Source organism: Chironomus tepperi, unplaced genomic scaffold (genome assembly GCF_022539635.2).
Source record: "Chironomus tepperi strain 1889 unplaced genomic scaffold, CSIRO-AGI_Ctep_v1 contig_88, whole genome shotgun sequence".
NCBI lineage: Eukaryota > Metazoa > Arthropoda > Insecta > Diptera > Chironomidae > Chironomus > Chironomus tepperi.
Window position 1 is genome coordinate 830,721 of NW_027226210.1, and position 22,432 is coordinate 853,152.

The window sequence follows — 22,432 nt, forward strand, 5'->3', positions numbered from 1 at the left end:
TTATGTGCATCTTACTACTTGATTGATTTTATCAATGAATTCACATCTTGATTGACTTGAAATCATCATTTGTAAGAAAACAATACACAATATATACTTGAAGCGACTTGAAAATTTCATTCATAAAATATTTGGACATAAATGATGTCTCTTGATGTTTACAACCAAAGGGCGTAAGCTTGTCAATGACAAGGACTTGATAGCAGCTTATAGGCTTGGTTTGACTCTAAATAATTGAGTAGATCCAGAAATTTAGCACTCAAATTCAGAAAGATCCAGAATTCAACAAACATCACTAACAAATGCATCCAAACTAGCTATTCATCTCTAAACAATGTAAATATCAGTTTAGTAGTAGCAATATTAATTATTCAGGTCGCTTATAGCCAGCAATCACAACTTTATTTGATTAAAATCTCAAATTTCTTAAGCTACTCAACAGACCGTAATAAAAACTCAATGAATATAAACATGCACATTTACACATAGATACAGCCCCTCCGCCCGACTCGATTACATGTGTCAATATGATATTTCACATTATCGGAACTGACGAGATTGTGAAATTATTGAATTCATGAATATATTATGTCTAATAATCGTCATTTTTCGGCAATTTCTTTATCAAAAATCCAAAAAATTTGACCTTTTTGCCATAATAAGAAAGATATTTATAGATTGCCACATAGCATATACTTATCACACCTCAGACCCATCAGCAAATCATAATTTTAGTCGGTGACTTGAACAGACTTACAGCAAATGTATTTGTTGACTTCTTCCTCCTCTCTTTTTACACCTTTTGTGGGCATATCATTAAAAAAACTTTGTTATAAACGCATAAAGCACCAGACACTTGGTCAGTATTACTTTAGATTCTGAAAAGATAACTAGCTTAACATTTTTAAGTGACAAAAAATAAAATATTTAAAAAAAAATGAAATTTTGTGTGCTTTTCATTAGTTTTTGTGTGCTATTTGCCGTGTGCTTTGATTCAAGTGATGCATTCCATCTACATGGACATGGCAAAGCAGGTGGACATGGAAATATTGGCGGAATTTTCTCGTAATTAGTGAAATTTTAATTAATTTTTGTGATTTAATAATAAAAGTGTGTAATTTAATAGGAATATTGTTGGTGCCAAAATGAATCTTGTGAAAATGCTTGGAAATCATATTCATAAAAAGCATGACCTATTTAAATCGATCGGAGGTGGACATCATCATCTTGGAAAATAAGGAATTTAAAATTCAATTTATTTAATATTGAAAGTGTAATTTTATGAACTGTTGTTTAATTTGAGTTAATTGTAAAGCTTATTGTACAAAGATTAATCTTTAGTTATGAATAAAAGCCAGGAATGATGCGAATATTTTTTATAAAAAAATTAGTTTTGTTCAATTTTTAACGGTTTTTTGAAATTTAAAATTTCAACAGTTTTTAAAAATTCAAATTTTTGAACTGCAGCAAGTTCAGAAATTTAACGAAAAGTTCAAAAATGGCGGAATTTCATTTAACATTCAGACTTTGTCGTGATAACAATAAAATTAGTTTTCTTAGTAATTTGTAAGTATTTTAATTAATTTAACCAGTAGAACCACCAGTTAATTCATTTAATTACAACAGAAAATCGCAAGAACGATGGCTAAAACAAAAACAACGAGTCAGGCAAGCACAACAAAATCTGAAAGTAATTCAACGCGCGCAACACCTTTAATTGAAGACCATATGGAAGTTTTTGGATCGAATCCAATCCGTAAATCCAAAAAGAAGCCAGTAACTAAAACTGTCAAGTCAGGTTTAACGCTTCCAGTCGCACGAATTCAACGACATTTAAAGTCGGGAAATTATGCAGATAGAATAGGCTCGGGAGCCGCTGTATATTTAACTGCAGTTTTGGAATACTTGGTAGCTGAAGTTTTGGAGCTTGCAGGAAATGCAATGAAGGATGGCAATAAACGTAGAATTAATCCCCGACATATATGTTTGGCAATTAAAAACGACGTGGAACTGAATGAATTGATTGGAAATGCTTGCATTTCTGAAGGCGGCGTAATTCCTCACATAAATCCAGTTCTATTGCCAGTAAGAACAACAAAGAGAAAATCAGATGTCAAGTAAGTTGAACTGCAATTTATGACTTACTGGATCTTTTAAGTAATTTCCTTGATTCTGTCTATTTCAGTGACGAAGAAGCTCCAAAGAAGAAGTCTAAACCTGAATCAAAGAAGAATTTGGCTGCAAAGAAAGCCAATAAGGAAGACACGAATCAAGAAAGCGGCGTAGATGCAGATGTATCAATTAAGGAATCGGATAGCGATTAAGTAATCAGGCATAATTTGAATGTTTCAACAATAATATTTTTTTTTGACAAAATAGGATCGTATAAAATACTAGATTTAAGTATAATTAAGATTAAGTTATATAACTTTGAATAGTTACATTAAAATAACTATTATTAGCTTTTGAGATAAGTTATGGATATACAAAATAGGCCGATAATAATATATGTAATAATGTAAAATTCCAAGTTAATGAGAAAAGGAACGATCCTCACCATCATATAATAAAATATAGTTTAAGGACATACATTTTGATTTCTAAGTTGTTGGATATTTCAGGATTAGGATTGGACTGTAAGGATTAGTCATAAGTTGCCTTCAACCAGATACAGAATCCAAAGCCGACTTAGATTTTGTATCGAAAAGTCGACTCGACTTCCAGCTCTGACTAGATATTACGTATTGGCATCAACACACTAACTAAAGTATGTCCATAACATTTTACGTGACAATTCCATCCCAAAATAATTGTTTAATTAGTTCCAGTTGAATGATATCCAACCAGTCTTCATGTCTCCTATCAAATTCTTAACGATCCACTTGCTGAAAGTTTTGATTACTTGAAAAATATTTGCACATCATTGAAGGCCATAAGATTCTTTACCAGCACTAGCTTCATAATATTTTTCGTCATTTACAGTTTGTCAGTTGGATCCAGAAGACTAATAATGAAGAATTTAATTGCTGTTTTGTGCTTGATAGTGACTATAACTCACAAGTCATGTGAAAGTGCTGCAATTGAAGCACAAACGAACGAGCGTGGCGACAATTTTTACAGATTTTCATATACACTGGATGATGGAACTACGCGATTTGAGGAAGGAATACTGAATGAAGTCAATGGTGTTAAATTTTACAATATTAATGGATTTTACAAGTATCGAGGAACGGACGGAAAAGTTTATCTTGTAAACTATTCATCAGATCCAGAACATGGATATCAAGCTTCCTCAAGCGGTATTCATTGATGTCTAAACGTATATAGTGTTTACATTCACGTGTTTAAAGATGATCCAAGAGTATGAAAACCTGAATTGATCATTTATTGGATATAGAAGCTTAATTTGCATAATTTTACGACTTAAGGTATCAAATGTAAATGTTCTGAAGGTTCATAGCACTTTGATGTATTTTACTTTGGGATAGTACTAGATATTAATCAATTAAGTGCGGTGATATTGAGAATATTCAACAGAAAATCTTAACGGTCATTTTAAATTCAAATTATTTTGATCCGTTGTCAATGATGAAAATTACAAATTTCTGAAAAAATTAATTTTCTGTGAATTTAACAATCAGTTTTAGCATTCTGTTGATTAATCATACCATAGAATAGATGTTCTATTGATTTAAAGTATTTGCAATTAGCAACTGACATTATCAAGTTAGGAAAGTAACAAAAATGTGCCAAAAATTAATTTTTTTCAAAAAATCACATTTTTCTCACAGATCAGTCAAGAATTTCAAATGCTAACGGTTCTTCTAAGCCATCCAACGCACGAATCTAAGCACTATTTACAGTTTATTTAATTCCAAATCAAATATTTACTCATTAATCCATTAATTGATTTCAGTTGTAGGCGAATTCCAACCAATAACTCCTGTGATAAATCCAGACATAATTAAATCTCTGCTCGGATGAAAATCGAGTCATATCCAATAAAACTCATCACATACACGCCTCTATGGTTATATAAAATAAAAAAAATGCTAATTCTTTTCGTTAATAAATGTATTCACGTGCGTAAATTTAACAATCAGTATTTCCATTGAAAAAGACATTTTTAGTATGTTCTTCGTACGGACTGTCTTAACAGTCACACATTGGTCATCAAAAAAGCGTTTTAGATATACGTTAATAGATTTTCATTCACTTTAGGTTCCAACTGTTCTTATTCTTATTATACATTCACAGAAAAAGTTATAAATTCACAGAAGAAATTGAGGAAGCTTTCAGTCTGTCGTGTTACTTTGTGGTATCAACAAGATAAGAATCTTAAAAAAAATGAAGTGCTTAGTACTTGTTGCTCTCATTATTGCATCATCTGATGCATTCCTTAAAAGTGGAACTCTTAATCTTAGTGGAAGTTTTCAAGCACATCCAATCTTAGCAAATCATCCATTCTTAGCCAATCACAAATTGTTCGGAAGTCAACCAAAGCCTGTTGAAACACCAGTTACAACAACAGTTGCTCCAGTCATTGTTGAGGCTCCAACCACCCAAACTACTGTTGCTGTTCAATCTGATGCAAGTGCTGGAAGTTCAGCTACTGGATCATCACACAGTTTCCATTCAAAAATTGATGTCCACAAAATCTTAAAGTTAGTAACAAGTTTTATAAATTGAATATGTGCAAAGTGTATGTCATGAATGCTAAAATAGCATCTAATTGATTAGACTGATTGATGTATTCATGGCACGTAGTTGTGAATGAAGATGCAAGAATGTTTTGGCTTTTTTGGGGGATTCTTTCGGAAGTGTTGTGTAAGAATGAAGTTAAGGATTAGTCAGAACTGAAGTATAGTAGTCATTTGAGGATCAAGTATCACGATCTTGACATAAATTGTTTTTCCAAAGCCTACTTATTTTTGAAATAGAATTTGTTGATTAAGGAGTGTTTTTAAGATAGTTGCGAAATGTTTGTGAATTAGTCAAGAATATAGCAAATAATTAGCAAGTTTGTTCAATCATTAGATGCTTAATTGATTGCTGGAAACGTGTTGTGAGTTAGAACAACGTTAATCAAGTCGCAAAATAGTAAAAAACATCAATTTCCAAATCAAATAAAAACTAGGGGAAAATCAACTCAAAAGACAAAACCTTTAGTTCATCAAGTCTGCTTTGCCCTTAGTTACAACCTCATTCTTTTCGGGATTGTCGTAAAAATTTCCATATTAGTAAGCTAATGTCTGATAAGATCAATTTTAAGTCATTTATTGTAACGGGTTTTTGGTTACAAATTTTGTGCTGAATATTTTTGCATAAATCTAAATGCTTAATGCCTTTAGACCACGATGTGAATGTACTGAAACGTAAAATATTTCGATCATCTGCAAAATTAACACATTCTTTTGAAAAATTTTATTATTCTAGTGACATCGTTGGACTTAAGGTATTACTCTTGAAGCAAGTCCAACAAGGAATTAACGACAAATTCGACAGTAAGCTTAGACGATTGGAGAAATTCGAGACTCACGTTAAGAATCATTTTAATAAGAATTCAGCTGCTGCAAGCACATCAACAGTAAATGTAGCATCAGATGCAACAATCAATAAATCAGACAATGTAGTAACTGTTGATGCAAAAGTATCTGTCAACAATGACTCAAGATTTGCACCAGAAATCAACGTAATTACACATGAAAATTCATCATCAGATTCACATGATTTTGATCTTGCTGACTCATCACTTAATGCCTACAAGAGTGCCAGCCCTTCTGGACGCGATCCACTTGTATCAAATTGCGATCACTAAGTCATATAGTTAATAATTTTTTAATTTATTTTGTACTTGATATTTTGATGAAATAAAAACAAATTTTCATTGAAAAAAATTCATTGTTTTTGGTCACTCTGTATTTTTTGTCACCCTGTCGAAATATTTTCACACATAATGAAGACGAAGAATTTTTGTACACCTGTGTAAAATGATCACCAAACATTCTTCTACGCCGGTATTAAATAAAATATACATAAAAAAAAGAGTCCGGCTTTCCATTCTGGTTTTTAAGTTAATTCTTGCAAATTCTAAAGTATTTTTTTTTTACGACGATAAACATATTCTGGATGGTAAATAATGACTGAAACGTGTTTCGGTAATATCTCGTGCAACTTATCCGAAAAATACAAGTTCAAAGACATAAGCAGCCTATGAATATCAAAAATGATGTGCCTTATTTACATTGAAAGAAATTTAAAATCAAGTTCAATAATTCGACAATGTCCACTAATACAAAAAATGTATTGGACATACCGTAGACATGATGTAGTCGGTGCATGAAAATTGAATTATGAGTGATGGAAAAATCAAGCTTGAAGTGACAAACTCTACGCAATTTTACCTTGCATACTTTTTAGTCAATAACTCAGCAGGTTTTTTGCTTCTTGTGTATCGGCTCTAATCTATCTCGTGTGATAATTGTGTGATCGCCCATATGTATATAGCTATATATAAAAAACACATTGATAAATTCTGTAAGGTTTTGGGGTAAATATACACCAACAGAATTTGAGACATTTATCTCTGCGCGTTTAGTTTTTAGTCAATTTAGTTGTTAGTTAGTTCTCATCCAAGTAAGATCGGAAACAAATTTTTTGGCACGAAACAATTCTGGATATTAAATAATTAATTTTTTCTTGTTATAGATCAAGTTGGTCACGATGAAATTTCTAATTGTGTTAAGTGTACTTGTGGTTTGTGCCAGTGCAAAGCCATTATTCTTCAATCATCCACTCCTATCTGGATTATTAGGCGGTGGCGGTGGATCAAGTAGCAATGCTGCTGCATCATCATCATCATACTCTGCACCAGCCCCACCACCCCCAGAGCCTGTCTATGCACCAGCTCCACCTCCACCAGCACCTGTTGCCTCAGGACCAGCACCAAATCCATTAGCTGGACTTCATAAAATTATTATGTAAGATTTTTGACAAAAACGTGATATTCTTAATTAAATATAATTTGCATATTCTTTATCTTTATCTTCATCTTCTCATTCTTGTGAACAGGATACCGATTAACATCAAGAAAAGTCTTCTTCAAGCACATCAAGCTAAATTTAATAAGAAAATTCAAGGTCTTCTTGGAGCATTCCAAGGTTTAGGATCATTAGGCGGTGGTGGAAGTTCAAGCAGTGCTGGAGCATCAAGCCACAGTATTTCCGGACCAGAACCTCAAGTAATTCCATCTGGACCAGCACCAAATGGCGGTAGTGTTGATTATAATACACTTGGTGGCGGTGAATCTTCAGGATCATCATCATTCTCATCAAGCAATGGACTCTCAGCAGGTGGAAATGTACAAACATACCATCCACAACCAGCTCCAAACACAAACTACCATAGCAGTCCAATTGTTCTCTACTTGTATCCAGTATCAGATCAATCATCATCATCATCACACGCTTCAGCTGGATCTAACTCAATTGATTTCCAACCAGCACCAATTGCACCAGCACCAGCACCAATTGCTCCAGCACCTGATTGCAATCAACCACAACCAGCTCCATTTGTACCACAACCTGCTCCATTCGTACCACAACCAGCTCCATTCGTACCTGAGCCAGCACCATTCATCCCAGAACCAGTTGCACCACAACAAAACTATGGCCCACCAGAACCAGTTGCACCACAACAGACATACGGTCCACCAGATTATCAACCAGCCCAACCAATCTCTTCATCATACACATCAGGTACAGCTTCATCGTCAAGCTTTGACTTTGAGCCACAAGCAGTTCAACCAGTTCCACAGCCACAAAACACTTATTTACCACCATCATATAAGAGACGTTTCTAATTAACAGGATAAGAATTATTTATAATAAAATTTAGCTTGACATTCTCGCCATTTTCTAAGTTTATAAATAGAAGATGATTTAAAAGGCGAGCCAGTAAAATTGAATATACTCTATAATATTACGTATAGGGATCACTGTATCTGCCATAGATTTGTTTTTGAATCAGTCGAATCGTACAATGTACAATATTGTAAATTAATATTATGTAATAACAATTCATGTCCAAAATTTTCATTTTAATAATAAAAATATGACAAATATAAAAAAAAATATTAAATCCAATACCTTAGTCTATTTTTTTGTTACCAAGCTGCTAATCGTCTTCATCTTCAAACTGTGTACTTATCAATATTCATGCGTGAATTTGTTAGCATAGAAATATTCTTCATTACATTTCGCTTCTTGTTGATCGACAAAAAAAATAAGAAAAAAAAAGTTTCTTGATGGCCTTGACTGGAACTGAAGAAGAAAACTTGACAATCAATTTTTTCTTCAGTATTAGAAATTTAAATAACAAAAAATTTGTTAATATTCCATTCCTAGCGTGTGCTTATGGAATAAATATAGTCAGATTAAGCTATCTGTTTCGTTCCTTCCGATCATTAAACAACTGCACATTGTCTGTAAATTACATAAAATAGATTTAAATGTTGTATAACTAATAAATATTGAACTGTGGTACATCTTCGTCAACATCTTACTTAAATGACCGGCTTGCTGCGGCACTTGACAAAGAGAGAAGAATTTATTTTGGATAAGTATGCGATGATCTTTGAGCGCTTTTTTGATATGGTTAATTGAGTATGGTAAATTGTTTTTTGAATAGTTCGTAGAAAGGCACAAATATACCCAAATGGAATTATTCTCTATTCAACAATTGCGCAATTCATAGTTTTGTCTCTGTGCAACAGTTGCGAGCTATCTAAAAATTATTCATAGTGCAACAGTTGCGCAATATATGCATATCATTCCTGTACAATTGCGCATCACATAGTTATGTCACTGCGCAATAGTTGCGCGACAAACAAATTCAATCTGCAAGCAACAGTTGCGCAACATTTAAATATCATTCTCGTACAAAGTCACACGTCATATGACATTTATTCTATCCACAACAGTTGCGTGCCATAAACATTTGTCTCTGTACAACAGTTGCGTGTCATAAGAACTTGTCTCTGTGCAACAGTGGCGTGCAACATGCTAATCTCTGCATATTTCTGTCGCATTCCAATGCTCAGTAATCTTAAAGCATCTAAGCTACATTTTATAATCCACGAGTTCGCTGCTAATCCACACAAAAATCTTGAATCTTTTCACCTTATAAATAATCTATTGCTGCACATTCAAATTAAAATGACATCAAATATTGATTAAATTTAGTCCATCAATCAGCTTCACTAAAAAACAACAAACTTATGCGAAGACTTAACAGCCATAACGGCGCGTGATGATGTTAAGCCACCATAAAGTATGTAAATAACCTTGTTTAGCATATCAGCATTCGATGGGCATATCACATTTCTTATAGGTCAATGTCATATGTTATGGTTCCGGTTTTAATGCTCATGTTGATCTATTAGTAAATAGGTGTCAAAAATCGGAAGGCTTAATTAATTTCTGTCAAAGATTTTTGTGCCAATTTTAATCACGTGTGGCTGCTTTTTAAGATTTGTTGGACGAGATGCTTTGCATATTTTGATGTAAATTAGTTTGAATCTTGTAAGCGGAACTGACATAGAAGCTGATATTTTTAGCTTGATAAGACTAATCTAAGCTTGTTGGAGATAGCATTGGGAATTTCCAGTAAGCCTGGAATATATAGAAAATTCGTTACAAATGAATTTGACTGAAATATTCCAGTTATTGTAAGATCCAGCTGGAAAACTGGAAATGATAAGAATGCTAAATATATCTTAAATTAACAACAGCTTATTGGAATATTTTTCTTATTATATGTAGATTTCTTCTATAATAAATATTTTCCAAGATCCGAGATAAAATAATCATTAGCCTTGAATGGGCTTATACATAGGTTTTTTTAACGCTTCTAAGTATTACATAGATTTTTTTGGGATTTTTTCAGTATGATTCTAAATCGTATTGGATATAATTATATCATTTTCTTCGTCTTAGATCAACCTCGTGCTAATTTGTAACATATTAAAGAATTATAGACTAGAATTAAATATATTAGAATAAATGCCAAGAAATTAGCGACTGTAAGAACGAGAACGACGATGTGAACGTCGTGAATAACGACGATAAGATGAATGACTTCGATGCTTCATACGATCATCTCTTTTCGATTGACGAATTCCCATGTAAATTCCTGGCGTTGGCGTATGTGCTCGCTTAGTGATGGAATAATCAACACGAATACGCTTTCCATTCAAGTACATTCCATTACATTCTCGTCGTGCCTTGGTTGCGTCATCAACATAGTCAAAGTATATAAAGCCAAATCCTCGCGAATTTCCACTTTTTGCATCGTATACGATACGAATGTCTTGTATGGCTCCTAAATGAAGTATAAATAGAAAAATAATAAGTTTATAACAGGTTCTTCATATAAAATGATTATGACTATATCAGCTTACCATAACGGGAAAAAATGTCAGCTAAATCGTCTTCTAATGTTCGACTGTTTAAGCCAAAAACTCCCAAAACTCTCGATTTGTTTGGATTTTCACGAGATCCATGATAGCGAATTCTCTTATAATTATCTGGACTTCTTGATCGGGAACTTGAATACGATCGTTCTCGACGTGATCTCTTCCTTGAACGTTCACGAGATGAGCTTCGTTTGTCCGATATCGAGTCATTATGTCGTTTTCTACTTGATGAATTTGAATCATTATTTTCGTCATATTCTTCTTGATTTTCATGCTTCACTTCATGCACCATTGTTAAATAATCACTTAATTTACCGAATAAAACTTAATTAAAGCACAAATAACGAATTATTACTTAGTTTTTAAAAGATTTTCACAAATTTGTTCTGTTCTCGCAGAAAACAAAGTCAACAATGAAAAATTTTCAGTTGAGGGTCTTGTGACTATGATTTCGTTAAAATGAAATTCGTGAAATTTACTGCTTTCCCGTTGAGTAAAACATAGTCTGAGCTGTTCAAATTGATGAATAAATTATAAATTGTTGATTCATGTTAATTAAAGCAGTGAAATAAGCCTACAAAGTTGAAAAATCTATAAAATAAAAAATTCAATGAAAGTGAGAAACCCCGCGTTCAAATTTTGAACTTTGAAGATTTAAATTCAAATCAACCGTTAAATTTTTTAACGAAATTTTCGTCAGATCACAAAAATTTGCTAATAATTTGATTAAACATCCTTGAAAAGATTCTATACATGAATGTAAATGAATAAAACCATCACAAATCATCCAATATAGAATATAATGCTGTAAATATTTACGATGAGCTGTTAAATGGCTATTATGACATAAATTATTGTAAAAAGAAATACTTTTTTATGAATGAAGTCTAGTTAAAGTCTATTTGTGGAGCAATAGCACGTGTGTTGCTTTTTTTCTCTTCTGGTTAGTGTCAATATATGTGGAATATTAATTGACTTGTGTTCGTTGATATTTACCTATCAAATTACTGAAAAATCTTTTTTTCGCGATGTTCAAGTCATTATGGCTGTAAAATATTTTTATGCAATTTTAAGTCTCAATTGAGACGGAGAAGGAAGCTATTAATGAATTGAAACTATCAGTTTAATAAGCAAATATTGGCTGATTTACTAGAAAATTTAATTTACAAATAGTGGACATTTAGGTATGATGTCACAATAAATGGCTAGGATTAATGGAAATAACAAGTGTAAATCCCCTTCCTTACATCCAATCAACTTGTCACATTCGTCATTCATATTAATAGAATTACTTACTGAATTTATAAATGATTTCGGTATTTCCGATTCATTGACTAACCAAATCTCCCATCATGACATAATTTATAGACAAGTCGTTCGGTTCATCTAAGACATATTAAAAGTATTTCAGATATTCCATCACTTCTCTTGTTTATTTTAAGCTAAACTAGATTTCCTTGTACATGCATGAACATTACATCTTAAAATTCTTTAACCCAATCGAATAATAAAATGAAGAAAATGCGACCCTTTGCCTTTTTAAAAAGATTCTAAGGAGCATATAACCCTTATTTACATATCAATGTGAACTAATGGCTATGGTTTTTGCGATATTTAGGAGAAAATGATGTAAAGAAGTTGAGCAGCAGTATGGACTTAATTTATTCTTGTGACGCATTTATGGTCTCTGTCTGTGATGTAAATTATAATCACGAGAAATATTTGATATGAAAGGAATTTTGGGAATTTTTTAAGTATTTTCAGAGTCACAGATGACGATTGTAAGGAAACAAGTTCTTAAATCTCTAATCTCTCGAATTTTGAATGGAACATTCAACTTTGAGCTCTGTTGTAATAACGTTTATTTGAGATTTGAATAATATTTTCGTCCATACTTGAAAACCCCTTTTCATACATAAGTTCAGTCTATTTTTGAACTTCAAAGAATAAACATCGTAATTTAGTGGGTAATTCGCAACAAAAAGGGAAAGTACAAAATTTCCAGTCTGTTGTCTAGCGAATCGAGCAGAAAAGCATTGGAAGATTAGCCTTCAGACGTCTTTTTACCCGAACTTCCACTTAAACATCATAAAAACGTGACAAAAATTCCTAATAAATAAATATTTTAATTCATAACATCTGATCGTTAATTCTACATCTTAAAATTTACGAGTGTTAATTAACAAATCTTAGACATAGATCCAGTCAAGTCTGAACTGCTAATCAAACAAAGTGTATATGCTATAAGCTCAAATTCCAAGAAATATCGTGTCAATGAGTATTTCTCATTTTCTGATAAACTTACGGCAGAGAATGTGTCGACGAGAAATGTTAAAAATGTTCGTCTACGCATACATAAAATTTAACATTGAGTATAGTAAGCATGAAAGTAGTTTGAATCTTGATTTATTAAGGGTTCACATCAACTGGACATTTTAAATAACATTTCTTTTTTCCCTTTTTTAACCCCATTGCTTCTTTTCAGACATCGAATTTACTTGTGCATGTTTAAGACATAATAGAAATAGATTGGGTTACACTCTATGAATAAGAAAACAAGTTTTTACTTCTATTTTCTCATTTCTTATTTCTTACGTCTTAAAAGTTCACATTTCAATAAAAAAAAAAAATGGGTGAAATGGTTAGAAAATTATGGGTTCACATCGGTCCGTCAAAGGGAACAGACGTGTTTTTAATTCGCTCCGCAATTAATTCAAAATTCTCAAAAGCTCCAGATAACAACAACAGAGATTAAAGTTTCGAATCTCAGTTCAACTTGTTCAGACGTGTTTTGACTTGTTCGGCAAAATGGTAGAAACAACAACAAATTCAACAACGAGGAAAGTAACCAAAAACTTTCGGAAAAAAACCTGAATCTCAACAACAAGATTCAGCACCCGTGACACTCTCATCACCGAGGATATAAACAACGAAAAGCAGCAATTGAGATGGAAAATCTTTCAATTTCCAACCATTAAGGGCAGAAAAATCGCAGCCAACTTGAAATCTTCAGTTATCTATGCTCAAAAAGAAAGATGACAACAAAAAACACTTCTCAAATAGGACGAATCTGTACGATGACAGATTGTTCAATTAACAAAGTGAAATATCATCATCATCGAAAGACAACAACCTAACATCACAGCAGAAACCAAAACCACCACCGATCATATAACAAGTGGTGGAGGACAAGATCAGAAGGTTGATGAACCAGATCAACAACCAACCCAGGAGTTTTATGATCAACGTCAAAAAGGATAAACTCAAAACAAAAGTTGTATCAACGGAGAGTTGGGACGACTACGACAGATTCATCAAACTCCTCAGAGAAAAACAACACCACTTTCACACCTATGCAAACCAGGAACCACAGATGAAATTCGTGCTCTACGGACTTCCAATGAATGGAGATCGTAGACTTGGAAAAGGAGTTGAAAACGGAAAACATATCACCAGTTAAAATTGTCAAAATTGAAACAAAGGAGACACGAAAACGACGACGACCAGAACTACCTTCTGTATTTTTTCAGGAAGGTAACATTTTGGAAAACCTTCGAAAGGTTAACTGTGTCTACGGCTTCAAAGTAAAATGGGCTAAATACAACAACAGGCGTAACGGACCTTCTTTCTGTTCGAAATGTTTAGTTTGGTCATGGACAACGTGGTTGTAACAAACCACTAATTGTTTCAGATGCTCTGAACAGCATGATTCAAAAACCTGTCCTTACATTTCGATTGAAACCAACAAGGTCCCAATCGAAAAACTAAAGTGTCACTTTGCGGCGAGAAACATACAGCAATTTAACATCAGGAAACAAATAATCGAGAAGTGGAAAGCTTTACGAACGACAGAAATCAAAACAGACCATCAGGTGAACAACAAAGGATTCCACGAAATTGCTGGACAAAGGAATGCTCAAATCAAAAGCAGGTGAACGATCAGGCGGATCTGATATTTACATCACAGAGACCAGCTAGGGACACAACATCTAGAAAACCAGCTTCGGCACCAGTCACCATAAAATCGTACAACCCTAACAGGGAAATCAAAACAAAACACGAAGAAAATTTTGGAAATAACAACAGGTCAAAGCCAAAGACCAATAACAATTCATCAGAACTCAACGCAGGTTGTAGAAATTATGGACCTAGACTTCAATTCACTAACCTTGGAAACAAACAAGGTCGATCCTGAACCTTCATCCAGTGGTAATCAAAGGAACAAATTTCACCAGCCCAAGGCACAATCGATGAATGCATGTTCTTCATCAACTCATTCATCGAAATCATCACCAAAAAGCCAGAGTACCTAAAAGAGGAACAGGTACAACAAGCCATCGCAAAAAGTTGCCAAAATCTACATGAGTCAACATGGATTGTAGTCACCAAAGAATCAACGTAATTTACTGGAATGCTAACAGTCTTGCAGATAAGATGTTAGCATTTCTCGACTACCTCAGCATGCAAAACGTTGATGTTGCGTGCATATCGGAAACATTCCTAAAACCAAACTCCAAAGTAACTCGCATCCTGACTACGTAATTCATCGATTTGATCGTATTGATAGACCAAAAGGTGGTGTTGCGATCATTGTCAAAAGAAATCTAAAACATCAGCTTCAACCAAGTTACAACACAAAGCTAATAGAATGCATCGGAATAAAAGTCTTCATCAACGAATCAATAAGCTGCCACATCCTCTCCGTCTATCTTCCAGGAGGAAGCAAAGGAAGGAAATAGACGATCATCTAAGAGATGACATCAACAAAATAACAAACATCAGAGGAAACTACTACATCTGCGGAGACTTCAATGCAAAACATCGAGAGTGGAATTGCAACGTAGCAAACAAAGCCGGGACAATACTACAGGATATGTCCGGGGAGTTCATGATCTACTACCCCGATTCACCAACGTATTATCCAGAAGATCCGACGAAATCTGTATCAACAATCGACCTAATGCTCTCAAATTCCAGTCTGAACACTACAGAACTAAAATGCACAGAGGCAATGATGACCATTGCGCTGTGTATTTTCAAATCAGGACATCCAAAGTTGACAGAACAGACAACACAGTTTACAGATATGACTACAGAAATGCCAACTGGAAAAAATTCAAATCGTATATAACTCGTCGCATCGAAGACAGCACTCTGGAAAACCCATGCAACACAGTAGAGGAGATAGAACATCATATCAAAGTATTCTCAGAACTCATCATGGATTCCAGAAACAAAACTGTGAAGAAGAGAAAGATCAACTTTGAATCGACAAAGCTCACACCAGAAATCAAAGACTTAATCAGGACGAAAAGAAGTCTTCGACGAAGATGGCAACGTAGCAGAGATAATCAAATCAAAACTGAATTAAACATTCTACAGAAAGTCATCAAAGACAAAATTAAGGAACTCAAAAATACAAACTGGAATAAGCGGCTTTCAGAAATCCAACCATCAAACCAAACAGTCTGGAGGATTGCAAAGCATTGCAAGAAAGGTTCAAAATCGATGCCACCGTTGATTGATGCAGATAGAACATTCATCACTAATAAGGAAAAAGCCAGCGTTCTCAGTGACTATTTTCGTAAAGCACACGAAAATCCACTTCAGTACATACCCAGGAAGTAGACAACGCAGTGAAGGAAACATTGGAAGGAGAAAATAGTGACTGCAAGAACTTACAAATGTAGAGGAAATCTCATACATTGTAAGAAATCTGAAAAATCCTAAAGCACCAGGATTAGACGATGTCAACAACATACTCCTCAAAAATCTTCCACCAAAAGGCTTCGAATATTTGAAGTTCATCATCAACACGTGTCTCAAACTTAACTATTTTCCGAAAGTTTGGAAAAAAGCTAAAGTAATCCCGATCCCAAAACCTGGCAAACCAGCAAACGAAGTGAGCAGTTATAGGCCAATAAGCTTGCTTAGTTCCCTAAGCAAAATATTGGAGAGAGTATCGCTGAATAGAATAAACGAGCATCTGGAGGATAACAACATCATTCCGACTCAACAGTGTGGCTTTCGCACAGGACGATCAACATCTCACCAACTCATCAAAGTAATCAAAACAGCAAAGGAAAACATAAACAGGAAGAAATCAACAGGAATGATCTTCCTAGATGTGGAAAAAGCATTTGACAGAGTCTGGCATAACGGACTCTTGTTTAAAATGATCAAATTAGGGTTTCCACTACCACTCATAAAAACTGTAAGATCTTTCCTAAGTGAAAGAACTTTCTCAGTTTTTATTAAAGGTCAGTTCTCAGAAACCAATGAAATCAAATTCGGAGTACCACAAGGAGCAGTGCTTTCACCAACTCTCTACAACATCTACACATATGATATTGTAAGAGAAACAACCAACAATATCGCACTCTTCGCAGATGATACTGCATTGTATCATTCTGCAGAAAACTCAGCCGATATTGTAACACATCTCTGGAAGAAAAGTACAACAATACATGAACAAATGGAAAATAAATCTCAACAAACAGAAGACTCAAGCCTTATTCATCACAAATAGGTACTCCAGGCAACTTCCAAGAGACAACATCAAATTCCTCAACGAAAACATCAAATGGGAAACCGAAGCTAAATATCTGGGAATGATAATCGACAAGAGAGTGACATTAAAGCAGCATGTAGAATATGTGACCAACAGAGCTCACACTGCACTAAGACTACTTTATCCCCTCATCAGCAGGAACTCACATCTCGACGTTCGAAACAAACTTCTCATCTATAAGCTAGCCGTGAGACCCATCTTCACATACGGCTGTCCAGCATTTGAACGGATGGCAAAAACAATCTACAAAAACTACAAGTACTACAAAACAAATTCTTGAGAATTGTTCTCAACAAAACAAGATACGAAAGGATATCAGATCTACATACTGAAGCAAAAATACCCTCTATTGAGGACTACGTCGGAAAGTTGCAAGCGAATTTCAACACTCGTCTTGCGTCGCGAAACACCGAATAAACCACAACATAAATTAAAGCAAAACAATTTTAAAAATAAAATCAAAAACTAAGTGATGAAGGCTATAAGCCAGAATCCTTTAAAAATTTAAATACAAATAAAATGTATCCAAACTTTGTACATAATTAAGTTAAAAATTTAATGAATAAAAAGTTTATTTAAAAAAAAAAAAAAAAGTTAGAAAATTATGCATGAATTGAGGAGAGAGAGGTCTCTTGTGCGATATTAAAACGCCCAAAATGTCAAGTTTCCTTCATGGTGAGTGATAAAGGTTTTTTTTATATTTTATTATTCACATATACACACCATTCCTATACCAGTAATCAAATTAACCTTTCTCTCGTTCTTCGTCCTCAACAAGATCTTAATGTGAGGTAACATGTATAGGAATATTGCTCAATGAATGCATATGTCATTTTAATGAATTTCTTTATTTCGACTCGAGACAATGAACATCCTGAAGGGGTTTTTTAAAAGGAATTTTGTGACAGTTTTTTATGATTTTTATGCTGTGGTTAAATGTGATTTAAATGTGAATTATTAGAGTATTATTAGAATTGAGAATTATTAGGAAATTACGTAGAGCTAACAATAGCGTTTTTAGAAGCCTACTCCCATCATACTCCACAGTAGAATCTTCAAAATGTCAATTGGTATGCCGCGAACCTAATCCGCTATGCTCTAGGGATAATCCTAATCATTTACTGATACTTTATGCAAGGGACCTGGTAAGGTGCTATCTATCGAAGAATCGGTAAGAGAACAATATGAAAGGTACCAAACCAAAATGTCAATTAGTGCGTAACAGGCCGAAAACGTATAAAACACTCTGCCATAGGGGACTTCCAGGGTAATCCTTGTAATTTACTGATAATTGGAGTAAGAAACTGGATAAGTAACTACCCATCGAACAATCAGTAAGAGAACAATACTCAAAAGTACTAATCTGCTCCAGTTCTACACCATCATCAACTTATCTCAATCTAATATCACCTAATAATGCTTCCATTCCTCTTCATCCTCATACCAATTTTCAACATCACTTGTATTTCAATTTCTTTGATGACATGTTCTTAAACAAGCAATTCTTTTAACTTAAAAACGGAACTAACTCTTCAATCGCTATAATAAATCGGATGACGTTAAAGAGATGTCAAAGTAAACAACAATTCGTTGTACTTCTTCTTCTTCTTTCCCTCCGTCAACAGTCGTATTTACATTTTTTTCTCTATTTCATCGTCAACTTTACAATTGAGTAAAATAAGAAATAAGACTGCGACCTTAAGTGTGAATGTATTTAACAATAAAAAAAAATGTTACCCAACCCTTTTTCAATGCCTCACTGCTGCTGCTGCTGCTGCTGAGCAGATTTCGGTAAATAGTCAATAGATGTAATTATTTATCAATATGTGCACATCTGTCTTGCAATTTAAAAAAATTGAACTTCACGCTGCATTAATAACCTATATGTGCTCTTGAATTTAATTCATAAGCCTCATGCATATGCATATTTTTTTTTTAAATGGGGTACAGTCCTACTTTCACCTTTAGTTACGCAAACAATCGAAAGGATTAAAAAAATATTGATGAGTTTCTTTTCATTCCTTTCTTCCTGCATGTTTAATATTTTTTTATTCATCGGTTCAATTTGGATTTATGTTAATGAAATAGAAACTTATTTGTGCCACATGTTCGATGATATAATACGTTAAGAATAAAAACTATTTAGGTATATATGCATGCTAACCCTTTTTTTATGTATATACATATTATATAATCATAAAGAATCCTTTTCCGTACAGCATTATGTGACATACACGAAAATAAAAAAAGAGGACAAAGGATGAAAAATATTAAAATTATAATTTTTTTTTCATATATGCGGAAGTCTATGTCTCTCTTTTTCATAGTAGATTGTGATACATCATGGAATTTCAATTTCATTAATTCTGAACATGATGAAGATTTTTGCCATGTGATAACAAGAATCCTTTCTAATTGGAATTTTTTGTTTGCATAATTTTCAATTTTACAGAAATTCTATCTGTGATTTGTGTGATTTATGTATTTTTTGGCTAATTTATTAAGTTAGATTGGATTTTTGTGATAATCGTATTACGGAAATGGAAGTTGAAGGGATAGTTTAGGTAATAATTGACTTTTCTGGAGTCAATTTATATTCAGGAGAAGTTAAATGTAGTGAAATTTATGGATTTGTAATGTTACTTTGTTAATAAATCTTGAATTTGGATGGATTTCAATATTTTATTGCAAAAAGTATTTTTAACGGTCAAAATATATTCAAACTTTTGTAAACAAAAGTAGTTGCAAACCCCTTGACTCAGTTTTGTGAAAATTCACAAAATTTCGCAATTTTAGCAGGTAAAATCATTCAAAATTACTTTAATTTAATTATTAGACGCCTAAATCTTGCTTTAATTCAAGGTAGAACTCTCAAACTCCTTAAACATCATCAATTTAACACAAATTTAACTTCCAGTACCTAATTTGGCTGATTCAAAACAATAGTTTTCATCATCAGCACACAACAGACCAATTATATCCATCTTGTTTGATTAATTTCAACATCCAACAAATAGATTTCAAATAATGTTAACAAAAAAGAGAGAAACACTGACATGAAAATAAATGTCTGTTTCGTTTAGTAAAAATAATAACAACAGGAAAAAGAAAGATTCAGCAACAATATGATGCTACAGTAGAAAAACCACAAGTAATATTAAAATTCAACAATAAGGGGGGACATAACAAAGAGAGCGTATTTAGATTGTTAATAGAATACATGATAAGGTGAGGTTGGAAGGTAAATGGCAGAAAAGTATTATAAAATTTTAGAATTCTTCTTCCTTAAGGAAAGGATAAATTATGCTGAAGACATGAGGAAGACCAATACAGGAGTATAAAATTCCCCATAGGATTGGCCTCATACATATTTTTATTGGGCTGAAATTGAAAAATTAAAATGATTGGAATGGGGAAGATGGAACAGAACTGCTGTGTAATATGATGAATGTATTCAGGTTGTAGGTTTGGATTGTTGCAGTGCTGGATGTGGTATTGATGATGAATCTAATACTGAATTGAAGGTTAGAATCCTAAAAACTGAAAGATTCGGATGCATTTTGATAAAATAAGCAAGTAAGCTCTTAACTTGATCAAATACAGTCTTAACTTCCTCAGAAAATCAACCTACCTTACGCTTTGGATACGAAAAACTTGAGAATTTTCCCCAAAATCCACCTCTTCTTGTGGCTCTCACCGTACAAGTTTAAAAATATTTTTTGATATATTGATTTTCTGTTAACCAATCCCACATCCTGCAAAGCAGCAGATACAACATTTTTTTGTCCATTTTACTGTTGTTGCCATTCCTCAACAACAAATATAGTTTACCAAAATTTTGTTGAGAAATTTTCTTCATATTTTTCTAAATTTTTCATCTACACATACCACACATAATATATAGATTGGGTTTTGGAGAGAGAAAAAAAATTCCATTAACCCAATAGTCAATCCCTTATCAAAACAACAATAAATGGCAAAAGTTTCCGAAACACACTTTTCTCTTTCTTTTTTTTTTTTTTTTATTTTGCTTTATGTTTAGTAAAAAGGGATCGAAATGTTATATATGAAATAGAAAATCAACCTAAAACCCCCCTTTTTGTGCTTCCATTCTGGCCAATGAGATAACGTTGACCATTATTGATTTCGGTCCTTTTTTCCTCTCCCTCACCACACAAAAAACTTTATCCTCCTTTAAATGTGAAGGTTGCTATATATGTGCTTTTTTTATTTTATAGGAAAAAGGCATACCGAATATCCTTTTTGTGTGCGCACATGTTGCCTTTCTTATGCATCCTTTTCATTTTAATCTCATATGAATACGGACGAGTAGAAAAGTTTTTTTTTCCCTAAAAACTTCTCATGCTTTCAACTACAAAACCACCTTTTTTCATTTGAGAATCATTTTTCAGGTCCTCCATCCATCTCATACCACCTACATCAACCATCTCTATGCTAACCGACAATATACTCTTAGCCTTTGGTTATCCAATAAATTGATAAATTTTTCATGAAAAGGCTTCTGGCTTTTTTTCACATGAGGCAAAGCTGTGGGTATGTGTGCACAAGTTCTGATATAATTTAATAAACTCTATCTATCTATTCCCTTAATATGTTAGATATACGTATGGAATATCTCTTTTGGTCGACGAAGGGTTACCCCGGAAAACCAGAAATATTATTCAAGGATATGGATATTAGAAAAGTTTTTTTTTTCTCTCATTCTGGCCCGGGCCATATGTTTTAAAAGTAAAATATTATAAAAGAGAAAAAGATATATGCATGGAACACACAAAAAATAGAACTAAAAATCGATTTCTAGCAGAAAAGTTTTTGAATCCTTTTTTTCGAAAAACCAACATGAGAATGGAGGAAATAGTTTTGGATAGACGATTTTGTGGGCAATTAAGACGCATTTTTGAAGGGATTTTACTAAATAAGTCGAAAATTTTGTAAAATTAGAGTTTGAAATATTTAACGGCTTTTTGAAATTTGAAATTTTCATAGTTTCAGTCCCTTTTGTTGACATTTGAAAAAATGTGCTTTTTTGTTCATTTTGCTAAATTTGAACAATTTAAGCTAGATTAACAGTGTTTTCATCAAATTTTCATAGAATTTAGTGGATATAGTACCTAATAGTAAACGAACAATGTCAAGTGCAAGTCGAAATGCAGTTTTACAAACTAAAATTCTGAAATAATTGAAAATTTTCCAAAATTGTCATCAAAATCTGCTTCAAAATCAGGTAATCCAGAAATAAAGGAACAACTGAACATTACAAACCAATTACACAGTCAAAATGTGCACGAAACCACACTTTAACAAAAACCTGTAAAGAGTTATTATATATGTATATAAATTTTTATAGTTAGTGTAGATGTATGTTT

The 22,432-nt window shown here is 33.1% G+C and overlaps 4 protein-coding genes across 4 annotated transcripts; 3 read left to right on the plus strand and 1 right to left on the minus strand.

Moving 5' to 3' along the window:
* The first annotated feature begins 1,506 nt into the window (after positions 1-1,506).
* LOC139086741 (histone H2A.1-like) lies at positions 1,507-2,577 on the plus strand. Its single transcript, XM_070635323.1, has 3 exons — positions 1,507-1,566; positions 1,627-2,117; positions 2,186-2,577. The coding sequence occupies exons 2-3, from the start codon at positions 1,642-1,644 to the stop codon at positions 2,322-2,324; spliced, it is 615 nt and encodes a 204-aa protein (XP_070491424.1). The 5' UTR covers positions 1,507-1,566; positions 1,627-1,641; the 3' UTR covers positions 2,325-2,577.
* Positions 2,578-3,992: 1,415 nt separating this feature from the next.
* Positions 3,993-5,901, plus strand: LOC139086738 (uncharacterized). The gene is made up of 2 exons (XM_070635319.1): positions 3,993-4,664; positions 5,437-5,901. Exons 1-2 carry the CDS (start codon positions 4,348-4,350, stop codon positions 5,816-5,818), a joined length of 699 nt encoding a protein of 232 aa, XP_070491420.1. The 5' UTR covers positions 3,993-4,347; the 3' UTR covers positions 5,819-5,901.
* A 642-nt stretch (positions 5,902-6,543) lies between these two features.
* LOC139086736 (uncharacterized) lies at positions 6,544-8,144 on the plus strand. Its single transcript, XM_070635317.1, has 3 exons — positions 6,544-6,636; positions 6,709-6,980; positions 7,072-8,144. Exons 2-3 carry the CDS (start codon positions 6,724-6,726, stop codon positions 7,859-7,861), a joined length of 1,047 nt encoding a protein of 348 aa, XP_070491418.1. The 5' UTR covers positions 6,544-6,636; positions 6,709-6,723; the 3' UTR covers positions 7,862-8,144.
* A 1,711-nt stretch (positions 8,145-9,855) lies between these two features.
* Positions 9,856-10,863, minus strand: LOC139086737 (transformer-2 protein homolog alpha-like). The gene is made up of 2 exons (XM_070635318.1): positions 10,460-10,863; positions 9,856-10,380 (listed from the first exon to the last, which is right to left on the minus strand). The coding sequence occupies exons 1-2, from the start codon at positions 10,764-10,766 to the stop codon at positions 10,073-10,075; spliced, it is 615 nt and encodes a 204-aa protein (XP_070491419.1). The 5' UTR covers positions 10,767-10,863; the 3' UTR covers positions 9,856-10,072.
* Between the last annotated feature and the right edge of the window lie 11,569 nt (positions 10,864-22,432).